Here is a 20869-nt window from a genome sequence, read left to right on the forward strand (position 1 = left end):
TTTCTATTATTCTTTTTATACTTTTCTTACCCGTTCAACCTTGCTGCTTCTTTATACTTTTCTCTTTTCTTTCTCTATACTTCTTTAGAGGTATAGATCACATTTGTGTTTCGTGCCTAGTATTTTTTTCATGTACTTATAGAAGATTAGACAGGGATAATAATATTAAGAATTATATATGTTATTTGATTCCTCAAATGACTAAGTCCATGATTTTTTCCCATGCATCTATTTAGACTGAGCTAATAAATAGTCACATTTATTTGTAGGTTTTGGTGCATTACCCTTTATCCTAGCAATGATTACTTGATGGAACTATTTGTATGCCCACAGAATCATGAATCTTCGTTAACCACCATCAGAGTAGTTTGTATAACTGAAGTTGTTCAGGAATATGCAACATTTACGATGATAATCCTTGTTTGGAGAAATAAAGCATTGGTTATTCAGCGGATATTTCTCTCACATTGATTGGCCTGCGTATTCATTGGCCCACACTGACAATCATAAGGTGCTGAGGGTGTTGCAGTAGATTGCAATATCTTAAACTCTGCGCATCGTCATTATTTTTTTCATCCCTATCTTGATGTTTGGTTGCTCCGGAAGAAATGGATTGATTGAGTTCGACAATGATTTTGAGTAGAATATAGTGTGCTTCATGCAACTGCATGTACCGTAGGACCTTCTTGAGACTCAAAAAGTTGTGATTCGGAATCTCGAGCAAAGACTATGGTCGCGCCGTAGTGCAGGGCATTTCGAAGATATTTGAAAGAAATTATCTCTTTCTATAGTACAGATACAATACAATTATGATCGTGCTGTCACGCTTATGCTACTATAATATTTTTTTTTGCATCTTTAAGGAGGGCTCTCACTTTAATTGGGAGAGTGAGAGCCCTACCCTTGAGTTAGATGACTCTTTTGACGATACCAACAGACGTTTTGTGAGGAGAATTCAGGAGGTAGAGATCGGGGAGGCTTTGAAGAGGATGAAGAGAGGTAAAGCGTTGGGTCCTGATGGTATTCCCATTGAGGTGTGGAGATGCCTAGGAGATAGAGCAATAGTTTGGTTAACTAAGCTTTTTAATCTCATTTTTCGGTCAAACAAGATGCCGGAAGAATGGAGGAGAAGTATATTAGTACCTATCTTCAAAAACAAGGGCGATGTTCAAAGTTGTACTAACTACCGTGGGATTAAGCTGATGAGCCATACGATGAAGCTTTGGGAGAGGGTCATCGAGCATCGCCTAAGAAGAGGGACAAGTGTGACCCAAAACCAATTTGGGTTCATGCCTGGAAGGTCAACCATGGAGGCGATTTTCTTAATACGACAATTGATGGAGAGATATAGGGAGCAGAAGAAGGACTTGCATATGGTCTTCATTGACCTTGAGAAGGCATATGACAAAGTACCGAGAAATGTCATGTGGTGGGCTTTGGAGAAGCATAAAGTCCCAACCAAATACATTACCCTCATTAAGGATATGTACAAAGATGCGACGACGTTTGTCCGGACATGTGATGGCAACACCACTGACTTTCCTATTAACATAGGCCTACACCAGGGGTCAGCTTTGAGCCCTTATTTATTTGCTTTAGTGATGGATGAGATCACAAGGGATATACAAGGTGAGATCCCTTGGTGTATGCTCTTTGCTGATGATGTGGTGCTAGTTGACGAGAGTAGGGCAGGGGTTAATAGGAAGTTAGAGCTGTGGAGACGCACGTTAGAGTCGAAAGGGTTCAGACTTAGTAGGACCAAGACCGAGTACATGATGTGCGATTTCAGCGCGACTAGGCATGAGGGGGGAGACGTTAGTCTAGATGGGCAAGTGGTGGTCCAGAAGGATACGTTTCGGTATTTAGGATCGGTGTTACAAAAGGATGGCGACATTGATGAAGATGTTAGGCATAGAATTTCAGCTGGCTGGTTGAAATGGCGGCAAGTTTCTGGCATCCTTTGTGACAAGAGGGTGCCACAAAAGCTAAAAGGCAAATTCTATAGGACAGCAATTCGTCCGGCGATATTATACGGTGCTGAATGTTGGCCTACAAAAAGACGACATGTGCAGCAACTGAGTGTAGCAGAGATGCGGATGTTGCGGTGGTTTTGCGGGCACACAAGGAGGGATAGAGTCCGGAACGAAGTTATTCGGGATAGGGTCGGGGTGGCACCAATTGAGGAGAAACTTACTCAGCATCGGCTGAGATGGTTTGGACATGTCCAACGAAGGCCTCCTGAGGCGCCGGTGCGTAATGGGATCCTCGAGCTAGTCGATAATGTAAAGAGGGGTAGAGGTAGACCTAAACTGATGTGGGATGAGTCAGTTAAGAGAGACCTTAAGGATTGGAACATCTCTAAAGAGATAGCTTTGGATAGGAGCGCTTGGAGACTAGCTATCAATGTGCCTGAACCTTGAACTTATTTCTTTCGGGTTTCATCTCTAGCCTACCCCAACTTGCTTGGGAAAAAAGGCTATGTTGTTGTTGTTGTTGTTGTTTAAGGAGGGTTAATGCAAGACATAGATGGTAACGTGAGTTTTTATGTCATGCGGACTTTGTATTTAATTTTAATTGGATACAAACACTTTTGGATAGTTTAGAAATGTTGCATCTTCATTAAATTGGACATGGACTCTTTTGGCCAATTTAGACTGTTAGATCCTCATTAAATTGAACGGTGTAAATCATATACACAAATACTATTTAGATCTTCATTAAATATGAGTATTTATTAATTTTATTTGGCATGGAACTCAATTTTTAGTTTTTATTATTGCATTTGACCTATACTATTTATTTAGCTATTTTCCTTCTTAATCAGTACACACATCAACAATAATTTTTTTGTCTTCTAATTCTTGAATTTATATATTTATTAGTCATATTTGATACCAATTTTTTTTATATAATTTTGATTTTTGATTTATTTATTTGGCTTTTTTGTGGAATGATAATGCTAATTTTCTTAATTTATATTTTTGAATTTGCCTATTTAGTAATTGTATACAACATGGACTCTTTGGTGAAGTCCTAATTTCCTTATTTTCAATTTCAAAATAAGCTATTTACTAATAATATTCGAATGGACTCTCTATCATGTCCTAATTTTTTAGTTTTAAAATTTGAAATTAGCTATTTATTAATCATAATTTATATGGACTCTTGAGTTACTTTAAGTCTAGATCTTCATAAAATTCAACGGTGCACATTCTTCTCTTTTTTAGATTAACATAGAAATTTTTAGACTATCTCGACGAACGTGGTGGCTTCTTTTAACACTCTTTTAATAATATAATAGAATTTTATACTTTTAATTTTTAAACCCTCTCGACAAATGTGGTGGCTTTTTTTAACACTCTTAATAATATAATAGAATTTATATTTTTAATTTTTAATTTAGCTATTTGGCTAATATTATTTTTGTCGACTGCTAATTCTATTTTTCTTAGTTTTATAATTCTAAATTTGTCTATTTAGTAATTTATTCAACATGGACTCTTTGGTTAAGCCGTAATTTCCTTATTTTTAATTCTAAATTAAGCTATCTACTAATTGTATTTGAGCATGGACTCTTTGTCATGTTCTAATTTTTCTTAATTTTTAAATTCGAAATTAGCTATTTATTAATCGTATTTGATATGAACTCTTGAGTTAGTTTGAACGTTAGATCTTCATAAAATCTAATAGTGTAAATTCTTCTTTTTTTAGATTAACGTGGGAATTTCTAGACCCTCTCGGCGAACGTGGTGACTTCTTTTAACACTCCCTTATTAATATAATAGATAGATAGATTGCAGCTGCAGGTGTTGAAATAAGGTTTCGTGCCACCCTTCTGCCAAGCTAGCCGGCCAAAGCGGTAGAGAGCGTACGACGGCACGAAGGAACTTGCCCGTGTAGCGCCGATTCCCTCCACACACACTGCTCCACACCTCAAGCCCATCCCGCTCGCGCCAGGCACCCGGCCTAATCCAGCGATCACGATCAGCCAACCATCGCGCATCAATCCTTCCATCCGCACGATCGCGCCACATGCGCGCCACTACCCCCTCGCCTAACTTCGGGCCCCACCGGCGTCGCCGCGGTGGCCACCCACCCTTCCTCCGTCGCCCGGCGCTGCCTCCCTCACTGGATTACTCCTCTCAGCCTCACGACCTTGAAGGCTGGAGCCTTGGACCCTGAACAAATGCGCCGGCCGTCCCGCGTCGATGCTGCCGAGGTCCCCCACGGCGGCGGCCGATGGCCGCCGACACGCTTGCCCGTGGCGACGAGCCAGTGAGCCACCCCCACTGCCCCACCAAGCGAATGGGCCGATCAATGGTCCCACGCGCGGCCGCCAGAACCTGTAGCTGACCCGCCGCAGAGTTTCAGCTCCAGTACACCGACGTCCGCCGGCGCGGGGCCGGGGGCAGCCGGGCAGACGCCGTGCCACGATGCTGCAGTTATCGCGAGGGCGAGCTTGGTACGGCACGGTAGGTTAAGGGGGTAGACCAGCGGGTCGCGGTCGCGGCTGGCTGGCGGCATGGCCCCGCCGTGCCCGTGCGCGCGCCACGGACGCGCACGGCACCGCCCGGCACAGTACAAATTCTCGGCGGTTCCTGCTGCCCCTGCCCCGCCGGTCGCCACTGTGCCGCGGTCAAGGAGCTGTACGGTGACGCGTGGGCGCGGGCGCCCCGCGCCAGCCTGACCAACTCCACAGTTCTCACATCACAACACCCACCTCACCTCCCTCACGTACCGCGCCGCCGCGCCGCTCGATGCGCGCCCGCCACTTGACCGACCGCGCCGCGCGCGTGGACGCGAGCCGGCCACTGACGCGTCGGCCCCGGCGGCGGTAAGAAAGACAGAGAGCCCGTCGCGAGGTTTCACCACCGGACCTGCTTCCCCGACCCGGGCGCCGGTGCCCCCATAAACCCGAGAGCGACCACCACCGCTGCCCGGCCGAAACACAACGTCATCCGCCTGCGCCGATCCACACGCCGGCTGCCCGCCTAGGCCGGCTAGCTAGCTAGCTCTGCTCGTCGGCAGCACCTGCGTCGGTCGCTCCGATCGCGTGCGCGCTCCGGCGTCCCACGCCGCCGCCGCGCGCGCGCATGCAGGAGCCCGGGCGCCGGCCCGCGCCGCCGTTCGCGGGCGTCGACCTCCGCAGGCCCAAGGGCTACCCGCCGGCGCCGACGGCCGCGGAGGCGGAGGACCCCGCGCCGGCGCCCGCCGGCGACCCGTGCCCGCGGTGCGAGTCGCGGGACACCAAGTTCTGCTACTACAACAACTACAACACGTCGCAGCCGCGCCACTTCTGCAGGTCGTGCCGCCGCTACTGGACCAAAGGCGGCTCCCTGCGCAACGTCCCCGTCGGCGGCGGCACCCGCAAGAGCTCGTCGTCGTCGTCGCCGGTCCCTCCCTCGCCCGCCGCCGCGCCCAGGAGCACGAAGCGGTCGAAGGAGTCCAAGCGCCGCCGCGTCGCCCCGGCCCCGGACCCCGCTCCCGGCACGGACGCCTTCGCCGCCGCCATCACCGGCGTCGCGAACACCGCCCCGACGCCCGCGCCGGAGACGGTGGCCGCCGGGGAGAAGCCTGCCGCGCCGGTGCCCGCAGCGACGGTTGCCGCCAAGGAGAAGCCGGCAGCGACGGTTGCCGCCACGGAGATGCCGACCGCGCCCCCGGCGGCCGTCAGCGGTTTCACGGACACGTCCACGGCGCCCGGGGTCAGGCTCGCAGACGTTGGCAGCGATGCCGATGGCGGCAAGGAGCCGCTGCCGGACCCGAACCACTTCGAGTGGCCGTCGGGCTGCGACCTGGGGCCCTACTGGGGCACCGGCGTGTTCGCCGACACCGACCCGGCGCTCTTCCTCAACCTGCCGTGAGGCCGCGAGCAGAGCGCGCACCATGGCTAAGTTAACCGATCAACCATCAGGACGCACGAGACGACGACGCATCATGATCAGCTCCTGAAGCTGAAGCTGGCTGCCGCAGTTTCCTGAGTCCACTGTAGTGATCACTCTACCCCTCTAGTTCTCTTATTACTATTGTTCTGCTGGTTTTAATCGCCGCTTTTACTCCAACCTAAAGGCTGACATGGGATATCTAGCTGGGATTTGCAACAACTCTGTGCTTGTTAGTATGAGCTAATCGATTCATGGTGCTCTCAATAAAGGCCATGAAAATCACAAGAACAGAAGCAAGGAGACCGCGACTACTACTACTAGGGACTCGTGGGCGCTGCAAGCGTGTCGCGCCGGGTTCTCGAAAACGTTAAACTAATATTATCGCTAAGCCACCATAGATCGACGATCATGTTCTAGTTGGGTCGCCACTTATCCTCACATAGTAATACGCAGGAAACTACTGTATACGATGGAGCATAAATCCCGGAGCAACGGCGTCATGAGATTCGATCGATGGTGTCGTGCATCCGCGGCCGGGGTCACGCGGCGAGCCGAGAGAATTCTTAGATTCGGCTCCGTCGGGTCTGGCCGGCCGGCTCGCGTGCTCGTACACGCGCAGGCAGCGACGGCGCCAACGATGCCGCCGCGCGATCGCGCGCGTCGAGTGATTGGCAGTTTTGTTTGGCACGCGCGTACACGGTACGGCGTCGAATGGGGTGGCATGGACCGGGCGTGCGGGGGGCCGGTGGAACCCGGGCCGGCGGTCCTCCGTTCGGTTGGACGTCGGCGTCGCGGGGGCGCTTCGAAATTCCGGGCCGCGGCGGGCGCCGACAGCGCCTTGATTCCCGACGGCGACGCCTCTCGATTCCCGACGGCGACGGGGGGCGTCCCGCGCGCCGCGCCAGGGACGACCACGCGTCGGTGTCGGGGTGCGATTCGCGTCGGGCGGCACGGGGCCAGGGCCGCTCCGCGCCGCGGCCCGCGGTTCACGTCAGCGACAGCCCGAGCGTCCAGCCCGACTATTCCGCAGGCCCGCGGGCTAATGGCTGTGTCGCGTTCTCAAGGTCGCGGTGATGTTGCCAACCCGCTGCGGAGAGGTCGCCGCCAACACTGGGGAGAATCGTTCGTCGACCGGAGCCTTGTTTGGATCACGCTAGAATTTTAGCGTGCACATTTTCCGCAAAGAAAATCTCGCATGCATAGTGTACTAAATGAAGTTTATTTACAAAACTTTTTCAGAGATGAGTATAATTTTTCGCGACGAATCTAATGATGGTAATTAATCGATGATTGGCTATAGTGATGCTACAGTAACTATCCTCTAATCGCGCGGTCAAAGGTCTCATTAGATTCTTCAAAATCACTAGCGCGGGGATTCTGAAGTTGGTTTTGTAAACTGGCTTTGTTTGACATCGTAATTAGTGGTCAAAGTAACACTATTCCTAGCACGGAGAGAAACCAAACAAGGCCCAGGTGTGCGGATCAAAGTCAGCAACCAATTGAGCACAATATTTCATCACAGCAGATGGCAGTTGATGCCGCTGCTAAAGTGTAACCAGCCAGCAGTGATTTTGTCTCACATCAAATCAGCACCAGCCACCAACTAGACAGCAGTACTTTTCTGTTATAACAAATCAGCCACAACCACCAACCACACCTAGTCGAGCCACTAGCCACACCTAGTCGAACAGATAATGTGTTTACCATATTTTAGTTGCCCGAAGCTTCAGATCACAACTGTTATGGGTTCAGGCCAAGTGAAAGATTGCCCAACTATTTACTAATATCCCAACAAATGAAACTCTTCTTTCGCATTGGCAGAATGGTTCATTGTTGTACCATAACACTTGTGATATAGTGCTCGTTTACACTCAGTGTTAGAACGACCATCTTTTTCAGGATTCACATCATTAGACCTGTTTTTTTTAACGAAATTAGACCTGGGTTTAGAGCAGTGGTTGGTTTGCCTTCGTTTCAACGAAACGTGGGTACATATTATTAGACGATCTTTAGAGTTCGTAACCTGTAATAATTCCGAGGTCAAACATCATTTTTGATAAATGCAGAGAAAATGTTTATTTATGCGTGTGCACACTCATCCATTGTCAACATACAACACACTCTCTATCTTTATAAACAGATAAGATCCTAGGTCCACATATCTTAAAAGTTTCAATCCAAACAAAAAATTCATGTAGACTTAGGCCATGTTTAGGGGCAGAACTAGCATCCTCCACCATGCAGCCCATGGAGCCCCTCAAAGCCTTCAACAATTTTCAACTATGAATGAAGAAGGAAGAAGAAGGAAAAGAGAAAAAGGGAGGAAAATGAACCCCCCACCCACCCCAAATTCACATCCTAGAGGGCCACTAGCCATGTTAACTGTCATGTGGACGCACAGAGTACAAAAGTGAACACGGCTTGGTATTTCTTAATGTTCGGAGATAAATCCGCAAACGCATGGATGTACCATTGTAGCATTTCACTAGAGAGTATCAAGGTAACGTTATTTATATTTTTCCAAAGGATGGCATTGGTGTAAAAGAGTTTATTAGATACATAATCACGACAATATGATTAAGGTATACATCGCATTTCATACAAGGTTAAGTCATGATATAGAATAAGGTAATGTGACACACACAAGCCAATCTCAAGAAGAAATAATTACAAATAAACAAAGGTTAGCGGGAGTATAGACATATAAAGAATGTCCTAAAGGAATTTCCAAGTTAGCAAGGGTTTTACAAATATATAGTGCATATGGGAAGACTACCCAACACTGGTCTGCTAGCAAGTTGAGATAGTTTCTTAGACTCCTACACCATATCCAAACACGGGGTAGAAAGGACGGAACATGGGGTAGAAAGAATGGGCAGGACTGCCACCACCTGCCACCTATCCCTACAACTCCGTGCGGCACAATCATATTCGACGGATTCCATCGTACCTGAGCACCATGCTCGTGTGTGAGGAAATTGCTCTAGTCCTCCGGGTTTCCCACCTTCGGACGGACAAGTAAAGAACAAGAGCAAGCCCAAAGGACAACGAAACCGATGCTTCAGTATGGATGTCTAGTCTAAACATATGAATTGCACGACTTAAGCATTCTAAACATATGAATTGCATGACTTAAGCAAGGCACATAACATGGTATGACATGCTACCAAGCATAGCAACCATGAAGATACTTACATGTCAAATACAAAGCAACATGTCAAATACAAAGCCATACTAGAGATCGAGGGTTGCTCAATGATCCCAATGATGACTTGCACCACTAATAGAAGTTCTAGCCTAGCTCCTCTCGCCTAAGGATTACAAGTCACAAATAGAGAGAGGGGGAGGCTTCAAATGTGGTGTGTGTGTGTGTGTGTGTGTTGTGAGCGAGCTCTTCTACTCATTTTATAGCTTAAATAGGTCGGTTCCCGCCATCTTTTGGTATAGAAACATTAGCATCCGAGAGCGCGGGAGATCTTCCCACCAAAGATGTGCATGTCGGGAGGCTGTTTAGGTTCGGCCGACCATAGGTGGCGCCTTCCTAGCACCATCTTTCTCTAGCTAATTGGCAGGTGGGCCCTATTGAGTTACACACATCAACCAATTCAACCCAAAAACTTAAGCTGCGGGGGAGAGGTGAGCAATTCACTTATATTCCAACACTCCTCTCACGTGGAGGCTCCCTCAGACTTCATACGTAGAATAAGAGCGAGCAACAATTGTTTTATTAATTATGCTAACCAGGATTCAAACTCGAGACCTTTGGTTTTGATATCATCTTGAGTTGCATGCACCAACTAATTCAACCAAAAATCTTAAGCTGATGGGTAGATGTGGGCAATTCACTAATATTCCAACAGGCCCCAGTGTAGATCTTCCGTGATTCGTGTCCTAGTAAAGTGGTCTGCTCTGCTTAGGTGGGACCTCTCATCTTTGGGTGTTCATCAGATGGGATTTTCTGTGTACTTTGACTGTGTTTCTGTTTGTTTCTCCCATATTACAGACTTGTGTCCCTGAAAATATTTATTTGCCAATACATGTGGAACTAGGTTATTGTAAATGAAATATGTGAGAAAGATGTATAGGTTTTTTTTGTTCTTGAATATAGTTGTCGGTCGAATTTAGCATTTAAAGATCGTCAATAGCTATTTCTTGCATTTTGATGTTATCACCATTTGAAAATCACACATTTTGCACGCTTCACATCTGGCCAACGCACGTCGGGATTAATTCGCGGTTTTCTGCCATACAAGACACCAATGAGAAAATAAATAGGGGCATATCATAGATTTGCAAACTTGCAAAGTAAGGATATAGATCCAACTTTTTTTAGTGTTGCACTATATATTCACTCTAGGTCTGACGAATGGATGGATGTTCTCACTTGCAAACCACATAAAAGGTCTAAAAATTTAAAGGACTTAGTTATCCAATTGATCACTTTGAGAGATTTGTGTACTTAGGTTAGAGGCCAAGAAAAGTTTTAGAACTCTTAATACACTTTACCCGGGAAAAAAAGCCAGCCTGCCTTCGCCAAGAGAAATAGCTATCAATGCTGATAAGTTCATACTAATTAAGATAAAAATTAAATTGAGTTCAGCTTGGATTCATATTTTTCTGAAGTATAGTTTTGATTCAAACCACTAAACTCCTATCACTGGAACACTTTATTTTCAAATTTCAGCTTAATTAACAAACAGATTTGGACCCCGCAGATCGTTATTCAATTTCTTATCCAAACAATTTATTTCTTTTTTAAAAAGAAATAAAAAAATACAAAAACCTGCTGATAGGCGCAGTACTACTACTTAAACCATACCATGGGCCCACTATCCAGTTAGTGGTAGTGTTGTAAGAACAGCTCCAGCGTAGCAATTTTGAGGGTGCTCTGAAGCCACCAGACCAAGATTCCCCTCTGCTATACGCTGGTGACGTGGGTGCTCTAGAGCGCCACCTTAGCCATGATACTTGACTTTGCACCCGGTGCTTCAAATAGAATAATATTTTTTAGTCACTGTTGCAAGTAGCTGGTACATAAAAAAAAATGTCCAGCAGCTGCTCCAAGCTTTATAGAGATAGGACTATACGCTGGAGAGTTTTGTTCTCTGGAGCACCCGGTTGATGTGTTCAATCCTAGCACTACCCAAATAGTCTACACGCTGCTGCTGCTCTAAGCGCATCCGGCCATTTCACGGGTCCACGACGCTGCAGGATAGAATCGGTCCACCAGTCCCGGGACCCCGACCACCTGAGAGACCGTGCTCCCCTCGCCGCCGCCGCTGCCCCCGCCGGAGAAGATGGCCGAGAAGCCGGCCGGCCCCACCACAAGGACGAGGACCCGAGGTGGCCTCGCGTCCTCGGCTCCCTCCTCCAGGTCTCCCTTCCCTCGATCTGCATTTCCACCGCCATTTCGTTTTGAATCTTTTTGAACTCGCTTCAGCTGTTTGTTCCTCGTTTCCTGATGCAGACGGCTGTCTTCGATATCGTACACCACAGCTCCAAATCACACCAAGAAGGTGCGGTTTTGCTATCCCATATCGAAGTATCTGCAACTTTTGCCACGCTTTTTTAGCTTTTGGGATCAGGTGTTGGTTTGTTGGTAGTTAGTGGGGTTGGGGTTCTTGTGTTCAAAGTTCGAATCTTTTTTTTTTAATTTTGGGTACCAGGTTGTGCTACAGAAGCTGTGGTGAGTGGGCACTGGGCAGTGCATTGATGAACTGGAGTGGGGAATTATCCTTCACTAGTGCCCATCGCGGTTACCAGAAATGCAGACATGCTACTGTGGTACTGCTGGTTGTTGCTGATCTCTCTACCAACATCTCCATGTGCAGGTGCCTGACCCCCCCAAGGCTGTAAGGCCAACCAGAGCCACGCCTGCCAAGAAGCGGCCGCAAGTGGATCAAGCACAGAAGCGGAGAGAAGAGATTGCTGCTCTGCAGGAGCATGTTAGTGGCCTGCAAAGGGAGTTGCTCGAGAAGGAGGAAGCTCTGAGATCCGCTGAGAACTTGATCAGCCGAACTAGTTCTGCGAATGAAGCTGTTGATGGGCTGAGGAGCCAACTCTCCGAGAAGGAATTGCTGATCCAAAGTGCTGGTTCGGAGCTGCATGGTACAAAGGTGAATTACAATTTGTTCAATTTTTCTTTTGCACTGCGTTCATTCAATATATTGTTGCCTTTGGAGCTCTTTCATTCAAGAAAGCACCACCCTAACTACTGCATTATTGTCTTTATAATTTCGAGAAGGTTGTTTAGTACCTTGTTGTACAGTTTCAACATTTTTACTTTAAGTTATTTTAACACTTTAATGGGACAAATCCAACAATTGTGATTTTCTTTTTGGCATTGTTCACTGTTGATAATAGAAGACTATGTAGTTGAATTGAGGACTAATTTTAATAGTCATGCTGAAAATGGTTCCATTAGATGTACACAATCTTTCATAAACCCATGATGATCCACAGCAGTTAGTCCAGCCTTGCATCATCACTTCATGATTCATGTTGAACTGCACTGAAGAAAGAAACTTACGGTGCTACAGTTTGAGGCTTTTTCTATACTGTTGCAGTGTTGCCTGACATTCAGTGTTGTTGTTTCATGGGTTCAGCCATTCCGTATTCAAAGAAGAAAAGGGCTCCACTTCATAATTATGTTCTTAGAAAACTAGAAAAGACATATTCCATTAGTCATTAGATCATTTCTCCCCTTAAACATCCTGCAGTGTCTCCTAAATTGTTATTGCTAAGTGACAGATTTAAAATAAGTGATCATGTTCCTGTTATTCATGACCGAACACCTCTATCCATTGATATATATATATATATATATATATATATATATATATATAAAATATATATATATATATATATATATGATGTTTTTCTCTCTAGGCCCTGCAATAACTGATTATTTATTTATATGATAGAACTAAAAGTGCTCACTGAAATCACAACTTTAGTAGCAAAACTGTGGTAACAACTTGTGCAACATTTATGGATTGTAGATCATGCTAGCAGAGAAGCAGGCAGCAATAGAAAAGTTAGAGTGGCAGGCAAAGGTGTCAAATGAGAAGGTGGAAGAACTCCAAGTCGATGTAGCCTCTAGGGATGCCGAAGTGTCTGCTCTCATGAAGCTATTCAGGAAAATAACAGAGAATGACCGAGCCCCTTCTCCTCAGGATAGAACCGACGATTTATCATTGGAATGTGAGCCAGTTCAACTTGATGTAAGTTATCTTTTCCTTGCTGATGTTCTGTTTCTGTCTTTAGCATAATACCAATTTTCTTTATTGTACTAGCGTACCCTAGGCTGGTTAAAGCTTGCACATATTTGTGTTTTCTTTCTGAATTCTTACATGCTGCTCCTATTGATATGCGGCAGGACGAGGTTGGTGACATTGACGTTGAGAAGATGGAGCAGGAAATCTTGTCCTATATCTCGGCTCTAGCTGCTGCAAAAGAGAACCCTACCAATGATTTCCTGGAAGCAGTAACCGAGGCAAGACTAAGGCTCCAGGCCTTTGTACTCTGACCAGACTGAACCGCTGCGTAACCAAAGGAGCAACTTATTGATACCCCTGCTGATCGCTGAATTTTGCTTGTGGCGCACGTCCCAGCTCATAGTGCTTGCTCAGGGCCTTGCATTGCAGAGGATTAGTGTCTGTGTTCTCTCATTCTGGATCCGATCCACGCCGCCTCTGAGCTTGCTGTAACCAGTAACGCTATGAACCGTGGTGTACTGGTGTACACGACTGAACCTCCTATAGATTTCATCGTGTACCCTTTTTAGTGAACTTATTACATGATGGTTCAGCTCGCCTTGATGACCGAAAAGTTCTTGTTTTCTGTCGCCCATACTGCACGTACACCTTGCAATTTGGCCATTTGTTTCTCTATAAACAGGGAACTTCAACGATAAATCTGTTCTGATTCTCACTGAGTGCTGAATTTTTGTCATTGCTTTAATTCAAACACAAGTGGATACACAGGTTGAAGGCCTGACAAACCTAATGAGGTACGGCCTTCCGAGTTCCGACTCCCTCCGGTTCAGATTCTGGCCGAGTACCGAATTTTTGTCAATGCTTTAATACAAACACAAGTGGATACACAGGTTTCGTCTCAAAAAAAAAAGTGGATACACAGGTTGAAGACCTGACAAACCAACTGAGGTACTTCCGACTTTCCTACAAAAACCAACGCAGCCTTTCAAACGCAACTTCAAAAACATATTAGAACATATTTTTGTGACAACACATTTAGATACCAATGCACTCGTATTTAGATATCCACCGATCCTCAATGTTCAATTATTATCCTCTTTTTTTTAAAAAAAATGCAGTTCTATGTTTCCGACTTCTGAGCGTGCGCGCCGCCTGATCCGACCGACGGCAACGTCCCAAAAGCGCCGATGCGAACGGAGCTCCGCGCGCCACCGCATGGCACGGTGCCAGGTGGTGGCCCCTGCCGCCGCGCCAAAGATAGGGGCGCCACCTCCGTCTCTCTCGCCCCGCGGTCAGTAGGTCACCTCCTCCGCAAGTCCGCATCACTCCGTCGTACTAACCACGGTCACACGGCCGCAGCTCCCCCTGCTCCGGCCGGTCGATTGAACAACTAAGCCCCAAGAGACGTTGCACCATGGCCCCCGCCCCCGCGCTCGCCGCCATTCTCCTCGCCGTCATTGCGACGGCTGTCGGCGTCCACGTGCAGGCGCCAAGCCCCTCGCCGGAGGCGTCGTCCGAGTCGCCGTCGCCGTCTCCGTCGAGGGCACCCGCCCGGGCACCTGATCATGCCGGTTCACTCCATACCATGGAGATGGAGAGTACCCTGTGGAGGCTGTCCCCCGCCAAGGCGCCGGCGCCCTACGGCGCTAACTCCCCTGCCGCCGCTTCGCTAGAGGGAGAGGGGCCGACCATGGCACTGGCACCCGGCGCGAACGCCCCTGCCGAAGCCTTCCTGGAGGAGGAGGAGGAGGAAGAAATAGAAGAAGAAGATGATGAGGAAGAAGAAGAAGAAGAAGAAAAAGAAGGAGAAGCGCCCATGATGGCACCGGCCCTTTCGCCCTTCGGGATCGGCGAGTCGCCGGAGGAATACCCGGAGGACGACGAATCCCCGGAATTCGAGGGGCCCTCTATAGCCGCTCCACCTCTGGACTACGCGCCCACCGTGGCACCGGCCTACGCTCCCTTCTTCGGGATCAGCGAGTCGCCGGGGGAGGCCCCAGCCGGCGCCCCGGAGGCCGAGGCCACCAGCCCGTCCTCCGAGGAGATGGCCGCCGCCCCGTCCTCCGAAGACTACGACGTGTTGGACGAGGAGGTGCTCGCGCCCGACGGGGCGGCCGGCCCGGAAATCGAGGAAAGCCCGGCCACCACGGCGACGGCCGTCCCCAAGGCCCCCGCGCCGGCTCCCGGCCCCTCGGCCGACGACGAGGACAGCGGCGCGAGCACGATCGTCCCCACCCGCCGCAGCCTCGTGGCTGCCGTCGTCTTCGCAGCCGTCTGCGCCGTGGCCGCTTCCTGAGGCGGCCGCGCGATCGACGGCGAGGCGCCCCCGGCGGTACGGTGGAGCTCGGAGGACGGGCGGAACGGAGGGCTCGCAGCCGTGCGCATGCGCGGCGAGCGATGCAGACCACGCATCTCTTCTCGTGGAGGAACCGCGATGGCTGGCTTTCGTTTGAGCAGTTCCTCCCGATCGGATCATTTTTGCTTTGCAAAAGCGTCATGCGCGTGCTTGATTTGGTGATTTGCTCCGGAAGAATGCACGTAAACGAGATCTGGATGAATGAGCATACACCAGTGAGAATGGATTTGCGTCTGTTCTAGTATGTCGCATGGAACAATGATGAGATGTTCTCATGTTACTATGGAAACTAATTTTTTTGGGGTGTCCTTGCGATCATGCGATGTGAAAGTTCGAAGTTGCCTAGAGCAGGGGAGGGAAAACATTATTTTCGCGCAATGTCATGTATGGGCCTCCGGTAACCTCAACAACAGAACTCTAGCTTTCAGTAGAAAGGCTGGGCTGGACCCAGAGGTCTTTGGTCTTATGGGCCTCCACCCTCCGGTATGGTATGTTGGCCCAGACTGCCTGCTATTGGCCGCAAGGCCTATACTGGTGAGCTGCTATTTCTATTTTTTTATCAGAGTATTTTTGAAAGATTTTCGTCTTTGATTTTGCCCAGCAGAATCCATCTCATAGTCGGACTGAGCAGCCACGTGATTGGACCATGGAGCCACGTGCAGTTGGCCTTGTTTAAATGCAAAAACTTCATAAATATCATATAGAATATGCCGGCACATATTTGAAGTATTAAACGTTGACTAATTACGAAATAAATTATAAATTCCGGAAATAAATTACGAGACGAATCTAATGAGTCTAATTAATTCATCACTAGAGCATGTGTTATTGTAGCAATTTAGTATCTAATTATGATTTAATCAGAGTAATTAGATTCGTCTCGTAATTTACAAACAAACTATGCAATTAATTTTTTATTTCATTTAAATTTAATACTTGATGCATGTGATATGATAGTTTTGGAATCTTGAATTTCTAAACAAGGCCTACGTGATGTTAACATTTTACGAGCAGGGTTCTCTTCCCAGCAGCAGTACTCAGCCAGCGCCTGCCGCCCACGGCGTGGCGCAAGCACCGGTTACGGTACCGGCGCTCGTCGTCGCCTGCAAGTTTCCAGCGCCTGCGGGCGGCGGATCTCGAGTGTTTGTCCTTGTCCTGCACAGCGGCCACCTCCATGTCGCGGGAGCGGGACCATCCTGCGGCGAACCCGGCCGGCCTGTCCGTCTCGTCCAAACCGACATGGCAGCGTCACACGTACTCTCCTCCTATGGAGCGCAGGAGCGGGCACCGTTCCACTTCCAGCCCGCGGTGGTGAGCCGGTGATTCCCTCCTGATGATCAGTTCCTGACCCCGAGCTAGCTAGCTACCTCACTGCTGCTGGCTGCTGCTGCATCTGTCTTTGGTGGCGCCGCTGCTGGCTTTAAGCAGGCTTTGACAGCCCGCCGCCGTAGCCCGTAGGCGTGGGCGTAATCATGGCCCTCCCGGTAGGCGGGCGCTGCTGCCCGGTGGGGCACGCCTGAAGCTTCGGCCCCGGCTTGCACCGGAGTACTGAGATGCAGGGCCGCTCCTCAGTCCTCACGTGCCTGTTGGAACTCCCGTGGCACCTCGAGGCCGGCACGGCCGTCGGATGGGACGATCGGGCCGTCGTTGTTCTCCCAAGATCACATCTGCCGGCTGTCTGGTTGGCTCCGATCCGCCGACCGCCGTGCACCGAGGGCCGAGGCTAGCATCGGATTCGTGTGGCTTTAATTTTTGGGCTTTACCTAGCGGGCTCAAGTTAGAAGTTGGAACTTGCCCCGGCGCGCTGGGGGGATCCAGCGGAAAGCGACGCCGGCACGTGCACTTTGCACCGCCCAGCAGCCCTGCATTTCTGCTGCCGCGACCGAACTGGGCTGGCGCACAGGGTTAAGAGGCCGGTAACACGTTTTACATACAAATTACAATTGATGACAAGCAGGTATACCGTATACACAACGCCACATATCCGTGCCGAGCTGAAGTGACCGGATGCAATACATGCACATGCTCTGCCACCGGTAGCTTCTCCCTGCTGTGTTGCACGCCAACCGTAAGTTCGGCGTGTGGGGCCCACATATTTTTTTTTCGCGTGGGGCCCATGGCTAACCCTATCCCCCCACCCCGCGCCCTGTCTCGTGCCGAATCCCCCGCGGCCGCCGCGCCCGCAGCAGCTCCGGCCGCCGCACTTCCTCGCCGCGCTGCAGCACCGCCGGCTCGCCTCGCTTCCTCGCCAAGCCCCCTCCTCCCCGGGGGCGAGGCCCTCCTCTGCCCGCGGCGGCGAGGAGTGAGGATCTCGCGCCGTCGTCGAGTCCGCGTCGTGGCCGCGCCGAGCTCGGTGGAGGGGAGCAGAGGAGACGCCGCGGCGCGCGGGACGCCGCCGTCTCGCCTGGACGCCGCAGCGAGCGGGACGCCGCCTCGCCATGGCGCTTGGCACCCGCACCTCGCCGGCGGAGGAGCCGAGGCGGGCGCGGACGGCCGGGCAAAGGAGGGGGGAGGGGATGGGCGGAGGACGGAGGGTGCCGCCGCAAGTCCTGCCATGGCCGGCGTCGAGGAGGTTGAGGGCGCTCCGCCGGTGGTGAGGGAGAAAATGGGCGGGGTAGGGGACCTATGCCCCGCGCCTCCTGCTGGCGCTGCTGCTCGTCGCCGTGGCGGAGGCATCGGCCATCCGGGTACCACGGCGGCTGTCTTCTCCATCCTCCGCCGGCCTGGGGATTGGGGAGAGAGGAGAAGGGAGGAGAGAGAGAAAGGGGGAGGGGGAGGGCGACGAGTAGGAAATAAATGACTTATAAGTCATATACAATCAGATATACATGATTTATAAATTATTAGTTTTAAATCACTTAACTTATAAGTCATCTGACTTATGAAAACCAAACAGGACCTCGGGACGGTTGCTAGTGAAAGTGAAAGTAAGATCTAGAGCACGAGGACCTGAGGAGCAACTGTTTGCCCAGAATACCCCTGTGGCCCTGTCCCCGGGCAAATCATTGCCACCAGCATATGGGTGGGGAGCGGATGACAGGCCGGGTGTACACCCTCCGTCCGTATAAACTTTTCTTGATCAATGCGGTGGGATATGGTAGTACTACTGTTCTGTTGGTGATATCATAGGACACAGACACAGGAGTAGTAAGGCGCAATTAGTAGGCGTGTGGATTTTGTTTGGCCTGTTGCGGGCCCACTGCTCACCGTTTATGCCCCATTTGCAAGGCCCGGTCATCATTCTTCTCGATTGCTCCTCGCATGCTACAAAAGAACCCCCCCCCCCCCTCTCTCTGTAGGTCGACCTTTTTATTACGATGAAGCACAGCTAGGTGAAGAAATGGACAAAACTACGTGTACATGCGCGAACAAGTAGGTGCCCTTCCACGAAAAATCCAACCAAACACACGACACGCCACGAGATCTGGATGGAGTGATCAACTTGTGAAGACAAGCCGAGGTGGAGGAGAAAAGCGCAACGGTGATGGATAGCAGGATAGGACAAAGAAGATCGTTCGGAGGAGCAATTAGCCCATTATACATGGGAAGAAAATGTTTGGGAAAATGGCAGGTCTTGCAATTAGGTTCAAGTCCAGGGGCGCCGCGCTGACACACCCAGCTAAGTGCACGCCAGTGGCAGTCCTCTGCTCCCACTCCCACTCCCCTCACTCCCACGCGCACGCAAACCACCGCGCTCCACGCCCCGCCCCCGCAAAATGCGCCGCCCCCTCTTCGCCGACGGGCTCCCCCTCCCCCTTCCCCTCCTCCTCCTCGCCCTCGCGGCCGCCACAACGACGGCGGCGGCGGCCGTGCCGAAGGCTCCCGCCGCGCCGCCGCCGAACGTGACGGCGGAGATGGCCAAGGGCGGGTGCAAGGCGTTCGCGGACCTGATCGCGGCGTCCCCCGACGCGGCGTCCACGTACCAGTCGGCCGTGGAGGGCGGCATGACGGTGTTCTGCCCCTCCGACGACGCCGTCAAGGCGTTCCTGCCCAAGTACAGGAACCTCACCGCCGACGGCAAGGCCGAGCTGCTGCTGTTCCACGCCGTGCCGGTGCACTACTCGCTGGGGAGCCTCAAGTCCAACAACGGGCCCATGAACACGCTCGCCACCGACGGCGCCGCCAAGAACTACAACTTCACGCTGCAGAACCATGGCGACGTCGTCACCATCAAGACCGCGGCGTCCGCCGGCGCCCCCGCGCGGGTCAAGTCCACGGCGCTGGACAAGGACCCGCTCGCCATCTACGTCATCGACGCCGTCGTCCAGCCGGTCGAGCTCTTCAAGCCCGCGCCGGCGCCCGCCCCGACCCCCGCCGCGGACGCGCCGAAGGCGGCCGGCAAGGCAGCGCACCGCCCGGCCCCCGCCGTGGCCGACGCGCCCGGGCCCGACGCGGATGGCTCTGCTCCGGTGGACCAGAAGAAGGACGCCAAGAAGAGCGCTGCGGCGGCCCGCGCGCCGAGCGTCCGGTGGTGGCTCGCCGCCGCGTTGGCGACCGTGGCCGGGGCATCCGTATTGGCTTAGCGATCGATCGAGGGGCTCTCTCTCGTTCTGTTTTGTTCTCGGTTTCGGAGTTGATCCAATGGCGTGTGGCCATGGGTCAATGGGTGTGATGGCGTGCTGGTGTGCTTGCGAGATTTGTGCTTCTTTCTTGGAAGGAAACCAATAGTGTATGTGTGCTTACATATTTGTGCTTCATTTTAGTTTTTTGTCCTTGATTTTTTTTGGTACCTGTGCTCCGCTGGAGTGAGGCCCAAGAGTTCATCAGGAGCGCTCTGTTTTTTTTCTTGTTCTGACTAATGCAATGTGGATGCTGAATTGCTGGTTTTGTCGAGCGCATCTTTGGTGGTTTTATGGTTGCAATTGCAATGGTTGTTAGAGAGTCCGAGAGAAACTTAGAGTGTGTTTAGTTTACTTTGGATTTTTAGATTTTTGAAAGAGAAATTTTCACATTTTAAATATTAAATATAGACTAATAACAAAACTTCTCGGTCAAAACTCACTTGCAAAATCTGAACCTACTCTGCTGGTCTTCTCTAGAGCCCATAAACAATTCCATCGCCGGATCCTTTTCTCCGAACCGAGTGCCGCCGCTGCGCATTCATTTCTTGCGACTCCAGTTGTCGGTGGATGCCGTTCGGCACTCATCGCAGGTCAAACAACGCAAGCCACACAGGAGAAGTACGGCTATACCAGTAAAAAAATACTTGGAGTGTACTAGTGGTAACTGTTTGGTGTTCGGCCAGGAGGACAAACAAGGCGAGGTTGATCGTGGCGGCACTGCTGCCAAGTGCCAACAGATGGCACGCATGCGCTTCCATTTCGGCCCAATCTTCTGCGACGGGACACCGAAAGAGCTGAGCTCTCTCCACCGACGACGGAACGGTGGGCCTCCAGAGCTGATGACACCGC

The 20869-nt window shown here is 50.6% G+C and overlaps 4 protein-coding genes across 5 annotated transcripts; all 4 read left to right on the forward strand.

Moving 5' to 3' along the window:
- Positions 1 to 4698: 4698 nt before the first annotated feature.
- Positions 4699 to 6167, forward strand: LOC120660992 (dof zinc finger protein MNB1A-like). The gene has a single exon (XM_039939666.1). It carries the CDS (start codon positions 5094 to 5096, stop codon positions 5862 to 5864), a length of 771 nt encoding a protein of 256 aa, XP_039795600.1. The 5' UTR covers positions 4699 to 5093; the 3' UTR covers positions 5865 to 6167.
- Positions 6168 to 10974: 4807 nt separating this feature from the next.
- Positions 10975 to 13736, forward strand: LOC120660993 (protein MICROTUBULE BINDING PROTEIN 2C-like). 2 transcript variants are annotated; one of them, XM_039939667.1, is made up of 5 exons: positions 10975 to 11259; positions 11353 to 11401; positions 11717 to 12001; positions 12887 to 13108; positions 13264 to 13736. In XM_039939667.1, exons 1-5 carry the CDS (start codon positions 11183 to 11185, stop codon positions 13411 to 13413), a joined length of 783 nt encoding a protein of 260 aa, XP_039795601.1. In that variant the 5' UTR covers positions 10975 to 11182; the 3' UTR covers positions 13414 to 13736. The 2 variants fall into 2 exon arrangements, with proteins under 2 accessions (XP_039795601.1, XP_039795602.1); XM_039939668.1 differs by having other exon boundaries at positions 10987 to 11253; positions 11350 to 11401.
- Positions 13737 to 14918: 1182 nt separating this feature from the next.
- LOC120662712 (classical arabinogalactan protein 11-like) lies at positions 14919 to 15398 on the forward strand. The gene has a single exon (XM_039941803.1). The coding sequence runs from the start codon at positions 14919 to 14921 to the stop codon at positions 15396 to 15398; it is 480 nt and encodes a 159-aa protein (XP_039797737.1).
- Positions 15399 to 19093: 3695 nt separating this feature from the next.
- LOC120660994 (fasciclin-like arabinogalactan protein 1) lies at positions 19094 to 20296 on the forward strand. The gene has a single exon (XM_039939669.1). It carries the CDS (start codon positions 19175 to 19177, stop codon positions 19979 to 19981), a length of 807 nt encoding a protein of 268 aa, XP_039795603.1. The 5' UTR covers positions 19094 to 19174; the 3' UTR covers positions 19982 to 20296.
- Positions 20297 to 20869: the final 573 nt, after the last annotated feature.

This window comes from Panicum virgatum, chromosome 2N (assembly GCF_016808335.1).
Source record: "Panicum virgatum strain AP13 chromosome 2N, P.virgatum_v5, whole genome shotgun sequence".
Classification (NCBI taxonomy): domain Eukaryota; kingdom Viridiplantae; phylum Streptophyta; class Magnoliopsida; order Poales; family Poaceae; genus Panicum; species Panicum virgatum.

What these genes read in the sequence shown, in the direction of transcription:
- LOC120660992 (XM_039939666.1), top strand. Translation starts at nt 5,094, where the DNA reads ATGCAGGAGCCCGGGCGCCGGCCCGCGCCGCCGTTCGCGGGCGTCGAC.
- LOC120660993 (XM_039939667.1), top strand. Translation starts at nt 11,183, where the DNA reads ATGGCCGAGAAGCCGGCCGGCCCCACCACAAGGACGAGGACCCGAGGT. An exon ending in TCCTCGGCTCCCTCCTCCAG is followed by an intron (nt 11,260 to 11,352) that starts GTCTCCCTTCCC and finishes TTCCTGATGCAG; the next exon opens with ACGGCTGTCTTCGATATCGT. An exon ending in CGGAGCTGCATGGTACAAAG is followed by an intron (nt 12,002 to 12,886) that starts GTGAATTACAAT and finishes TATGGATTGTAG; the next exon opens with ATCATGCTAGCAGAGAAGCA.
- LOC120662712 (XM_039941803.1), top strand. Translation starts at nt 14,919, where the DNA reads ATGATGGCACCGGCCCTTTCGCCCTTCGGGATCGGCGAGTCGCCGGAG.
- LOC120660994 (XM_039939669.1), top strand. Translation starts at nt 19,175, where the DNA reads ATGCGCCGCCCCCTCTTCGCCGACGGGCTCCCCCTCCCCCTTCCCCTC.